Here is a 6,000-nt window from a genome sequence, read left to right as displayed (position 1 = left end):
AAATGCTAACAAAAAACCACTATTGATTTATAGAACCTCTGAACTCAAACACCAATTTGAAGTTAAATGGCAGGGGGTCCCTGATTGTGCGTTCTCTTGCCTCTAATGGCTGGGTGGGAATCCATGAATGGTGCACACATAGGAGAAGTTAACACAATAAGAAGTCCCATTACCACATGGACATGAAATTGACAGATAAGGGAAGAAATGGGAGGAATCAGGGATGGAAATCAGAGTTCTAAGGGTCAAACTGATGTCTCCAGGCTGTGTAAGGTACTGTCTGAATTGGAAATTGTGCTATGCACTGGGTTAGGGTCCAAAGCATTGTAGTTTCCAAAGCTGGACCAAAAGGATGGGGGTTCTTTTCTCCCACTGGCCTTGGCGAGTTTATCTGTCCCAGGCTCTTTGCTATCTTCATCCTCCTCACTGCCATCCAGGAGGGGCATTCTTGGCTCATCTTCTTCCAGGGTGAATTCGGGATGGGTCATGAAGTTATGGATAGAGCTTCGAGTTTCAGGTTTCTCAAGGCCTTCAAAGAGGGAGCTATGGAATGCGTTTATGACCTTTATCTATACCAGGAAGAAAGGAAGGAGGAGAAAACAAGGAAATGAGATAAAGGTTGTAGAGAAATGAAATACTTGAAGGGAGAAACAAAATGAAAACCACTGAGCAAAAACTAAAAATAAACATACAATAAAGATATCATGGAAGAAATAAGATGAAATAAATATCACATGGTTCAAAATTCAAGCATGGGCATGGAGTGGAGAGAGAGTGATGGCAAAGTTAGCTATGGCATTTCACAAATGTGACATTCCCAAACAAACCACTCAGATTGAAAAAAAAGTTTAAAAAAGCAATATATATATATATATATATATATATATATATATATATATACATACATATATATGAAGGAAGTGAAAACCAAATACTTGAGAAATGATTTCGATATGTGGATTGGTGCTATGAGCAAATAGGAAGCATCTCATTATGGTTTAAATCAGACACATCTCTATTTAAAGCCTACAAGAACAAACCCATAGATGTGTGTAAACCCTTTTCGGGGTGACAACAGTGAACTCCACATCCCAGGAAACAAGGACAAGCCAGACAAACCAGGCTCTGTGGCTCTCAGTGACATGCAGACAATGAGAATTCTGGCAGTTCAGAATATGGGTATACTGTTACCCCACATCCGCATGCTGATCTGTCTCTACCTCCCATTCCCACTCCAAGAAGAAGCAACCACTGGGAAACTAGTCCCTAGAAACTTCCTCAAGCTGCCTACAGGAAGAAGGAGGGAGGAAAAAGAAAATGAAACTGGTGGTGGGGGGGACTGGAGGAGAGAAGACTAGAGAGGGAAGTGGAGGAAGAGGAGAGAAGAGTAAGAGAAGGAAAATAGGGAAAGAAGAGGGAGTGGAGGGAGTGGAGGAAAGGAGGAAGAGTAAAAGGGGGAGGCAGAGGAAGAAGAAAGGAATCAAAGGAAGAGAAGAAGAAAGAAGAGGAGGAGAGGAAGTAGGTTCTTGGAGTGGGTGTGAGCTCCTAGCTAGGTTGAGCCTTAGCCCGAGGATTAGATCCACATCCACTCTAGGTCAAATGCAAGTCTCAGCACCCTGTAGGTGTTGACCTAACCCACACAACTACTACCTGTGCTCCCAAAGGAATCAGGAGTAGGGTAGAATGCATTTTCTTATATGCCACAATTCCGATAGCCTCTATATAATGAATGGCAAGAAACAGAGGGTAAGGGAGATAGAGTATCTTAAATAGGAAAGTGATTTCTTTGGGGGGAATAAGAAGCAATCATCCGGGGCAGCTAGGTGGCACAGTGGATAAAACACCGGTCCTGGAGTCAGGAGTACCTGAGTTCAAATCCGGTCTCAGACACTTAATAATTACCTAGCTGTGTGGCCTTGGGCAAGCCACTTAACCCCATTTGCCTTGCCAAAAAAACCTAAAAAAAAAAAAGAAGCAATCATCCAGTCACAAAGCAAGACTCCTGAAATCCAGGGCATATCAACCACCTACAAGGGAAGTTTAGGGAAGGGTAAACCTATGTAGAAGTGTGTGCTGGACACCTCTCTGCCATCTTAGCATATACCAAGCAGAGATGACACACCTTAAAACTACCCCATGGATAAGGATGGCCAATCCCAAGCAGAACCATCCCCAAATACCACTACCCTCCTCACTCCCACTTCTGGTGCAGGGTGTCCCCCAACCTCTCAGTATGTGAGCAGATGTGGGTAGGGGCACGATGCATGATGTAGCCAGTGAAGCAGGTGTTGTGGTGGCCGTGACCCTTTCTACTTAACCAATCCTTCTTCTCTCTCCATTCTTATCCCATATCCATGGGAGTTAAAGAGAAGTAGTGTTTGTTTCTCTTGCCCCAACCCCATCTTCTTTAGATCATCCTTTGGGGAGGGGGAAGGGGAACAGGCTGATTGTGGGGAAGTCTTTTTCCATAACCTCAACTAGGGGAGGCATCTGCTGACTAGTAATTAAGTAAAGCCATGTGATAGCTCCTTGTGGAGGAAATATTATTATCCAAATCTGTTGGCCTGCCCTTCCAGAGGCTGAGGAAATATACTTTTTGCCTTCTAGATATTGAAATGAGATGGCAAAGAGTGAGGGGGAAGAGAGAAGATTAAAGTCTCTCTCTCTCATCTTCCCCACTCCCATGAAGGGAGGCTCTGGGAGTATTTCCATATGTGACTGGGCCAGGGGGAATTGGGATTCCTTAGATTGAGGTTCCCATGAAAGGTAGCACTACTTTAAAAAAAGTGAAGGGTAACTAAAATCTGAATCATCAGACTCCAAGTGAGAAGTGCTGGATAACGCAATCTCCTATCTCCCTTAATTGATTCTTAGTTATTCCTAGGTATTCCACTTTCATTAGATCCAATAAGGACTAATCACAGGCTCTGTCCAAACTACAGCCAGCCAGAGGTCAACTTTCCCACCAGAAGCAGAGAGGGAAGGACAGAAACCTAGGAGGAGGAAGGTCAGGCTTGAGGAGGAAAATAGTGGAAGAGAGAATAAAAAGAGAGGGAGGTTGCATCCTTTGGATGTTACTAAGTCCTGACTTATTTTTTGTTTAGTGGGCCATGTAGAAATGAGAACCCATGAAGAACCCAGCACCTCCTGCTGACTCTGGAAAAAAATTCCTAACAACCCTGTTACCTGTGCTGAAAAAGTGATTGATAAAATGGGGAAAAAGCACAGAGGAAACTCACCAAGAATGTAGAAGCCCTAAGACAATCAATGCCCCTATCCTTCTCTACCTGGTAAAATATATATTTCCACAAGGAATGAACCTAATTAGGCTTCAGAAGTATAAATTAGAAATGGCAAGATGGGCCAGCGATAAAATTTGATGTCACTCAAGTTTTCCCATTTCAACTGTACCTTTTAAACTGATATTTCCACCTCAGGAGTCAGTGGTGTTATGAGGACTCATTTCTTACTGTTGGCCAAACAATGAAAAACTCAAAGTTTAGTAATAAATATAGAAGCTTTCTCTCTACCCTTCCTCCTCTCCCAAGCTCCTCAAAACACTTTTTTTCCCCCAGAGGACACAATAAGTAAGATCTCTAAATGTCTTAATCTTGGGTTGATTTCTTAGAGTGAGAATCATATTGCTCCTGTTAGAGGGGTGAGGAGGTGTGGGATGGAGGGAGGTGGGGAGGGAAAAAAAAACTCAAGAAAAGGAAGGAATAAGCAAAGCAGGAAAGCATCCCCCCCCCAAAAGTTTTTTTTATTATTATAATGGTTGTGAATTTGTAAATGGTTAAGATGCAACAACTTTTTAAAGATAAAAAAGTAAATTTCAAACAGTCTGGTTGGTTTGGGAGTGGGTGGGATTTTTTTCCTTCCCTTTCTCAAGTCAAAAGATCAAGGGAAAAACCAAAAGGAAGAGAGAACTGAAGTTGGTTAAAGTGGATGCTACCCGCTCTCTTGTGGTCATTTTAGCAATTCATGCATTATAATAGACTATAACTCACTGCCCACAGAAGATGAAGCAGTAGAATTGAGTGGAGAAATATCTACAAGAATGTGGGTAGAAACAGGATTTATTTCTCGCAGACTCTTGGTGTTCTGTCTCCTCATGGCTCCCGGATAAGAGCCGGCCGCCATCTGGAATTTGTTAACTACCTGGATCTGTAAAGAATCAGAGAATGAGATAGCTTTGCTCCACAGTCAGAGACAAGAAAAAGGGAAGGAGGTGAGGGGAGTTGGAGGGATCAGGAAGAGAACCAAGGGAAAAAAAGAGAGGTAAGCAGGAGACAGAAAGTGAACCCCTCCCATAACACAAGGAAAAGAGGGGAAAACTCATTGAAGATTATTATACTTCATTTAGAATCAGGCTTGGCATGAAGTCCAAAAACCCAACTAAAGTCCATTTTCTTTAAGCTGTGTTAAGGGCACAGCAGATTTCTTTTACCTATTTGTCTCTTTAGTTGAAAGAAACCTTGGGGTACAAAGAGCTCCCCTGCAAGAAGTGGGGGTGAGGGGTGGGGAAGGGACATAGAATTGTAATCCAAATGCTCAAAATTAAGGCAAAAATTTAGAAATAGGGAGAGGTTCAGCTGAGTTCTGATGCTTGGAATAATCAAACAAAAACAAAACTTTCATAGATTTGTCAGTGAGAGATCCATGAAACTGGGGAAAACTAAAAAAGTTTTATCTCTAATTGGCAGCCAGGTAGTCCTGGTGGAAAGAGCCCTCATCAACAGATTGATCCTAGGAGCGTTGATTAGGGGGACATCTCATCCCTCAGTTTTTACAGATGAGGAAAATGAGGGCTACCAAAGAGAACCAGGATTCAAACCCAATGCAATATTATGCTGCCTTTCAATTATTGGGCCCATCCCTGGAACAGTGCTTTCTTCTCCCAGCCAACCTTTTTTTGGGGGGCTAAATTTGAAAGGAGGCACAAATAGAAACAAGAGTCAGACATTCTATAGTGGTGGCCATAGCTGAACTAGAGCTCCAAAGATCCTCATGGTTGGCAGGTTCTTGGAATAAATTGGTGGGGGGCAGTTAGACTGAGAAAGGGGAAGGAAAAGAGGTGTTGGAGGTAGTGGTGGTGAACAGTTGCTCCACTGGTCCTATGGAAGGAGAATATTTGATTTCCAAATTGCTTTGCTCCTTGGAGGCAAAGGGCATTAACACCATCAGTTCTTCTGCCCCTCTGGCACCATACATCATCAGTCTGATGATAAATAGGACCCATTTGTCTCCTATTTGGTCCCATTAATCCCACCCTCTCCCATACCCCCAAACTGTCCTATTGTTGAATAAACAATAAAGACAAAAAACCAGAGTAGTGGGAAAACACCACCCTCTAACATCCAGACATGTACACACATCTATATACCACACTTTAGTATATTGGAGTGGGTGTAGAATGTTTTGAAATTCTGTATTTATAAATTCTGTAGAATAGTTTTGAAAGCACTCAAGTTGTTTACATCCCCAGGTCCATCTACCTGGCGAATGATTAGAAGAGGGGCCAGTTTCATTCATTTTACCCTCCAAAATACTTCCCCAGGGAAAGGGGAAGTTGAGAAAGCAAAGGGGTTAACTGCTTTTGGTCAATTTTGTCATTCTTATTTAGCAAGTTGTTTGTTTCAAATGGGTTTCTGAATTCAGAATACAGTATGGATTGAAAGGTCATCACTTCCACTCCCCTACACAGCTGACACATTTTCTCTTGCAAACCATCAGGAACCAGATTCTCCATTAGCTCTGAATGAGTTAGGGTGAGTACAGAGGGTCCTCCCCTATCACAGGGAAGTAGGGAGTCCAGGGATGGCTTCCCTTAGGTAATATCATTTCCCTTCTATGACAGCATGTCACAGTCAGGATGATACAAGGCATTACTCCCTATTGCTCACATGGGGTAGAAGCTCAGTCTCCCAATGCAGTTGGAGCCCAGCTGCCTCCCCCACTCTTAAACACTCTCCTCTGAGGCTCTGGCCCTCAGTGTTCAAG

The 6,000-nt window shown here is 42.9% G+C and overlaps 1 protein-coding gene across 1 annotated transcript in view; it reads right to left on the bottom strand.

Annotated features, from left to right (window-relative positions):
• Positions 1 to 453: 453 nt before the first annotated feature.
• Positions 454 to 6,000, bottom strand: part of LOC141513006 (plasma membrane calcium-transporting ATPase 4-like) — a 45,433-nt gene continuing 39,886 nt past the window's right edge. Inside the window, exons 20-21 of the mRNA XM_074222419.1 lie at positions 4,008 to 4,164; positions 454 to 569 (exon numbers count right to left, since the gene is read on the bottom strand). Coding sequence (XP_074078520.1) covers positions 544 to 569; positions 4,008 to 4,164 — 183 coding nt within the window. The 3' untranslated portion in view covers positions 454 to 543. The remainder of the gene's footprint in view (positions 570 to 4,007; positions 4,165 to 6,000) is intronic.

Source organism: Macrotis lagotis, chromosome 2, assembly GCF_037893015.1.
Source record: "Macrotis lagotis isolate mMagLag1 chromosome 2, bilby.v1.9.chrom.fasta, whole genome shotgun sequence".
In the NCBI taxonomy this organism is placed as follows: Eukaryota; Metazoa; Chordata; class Mammalia; order Peramelemorphia; family Peramelidae; genus Macrotis; species Macrotis lagotis.
Note: the sequence above shows the minus strand (reverse complement) of the source record. Positions and strands in the feature narration are given on the sequence as shown.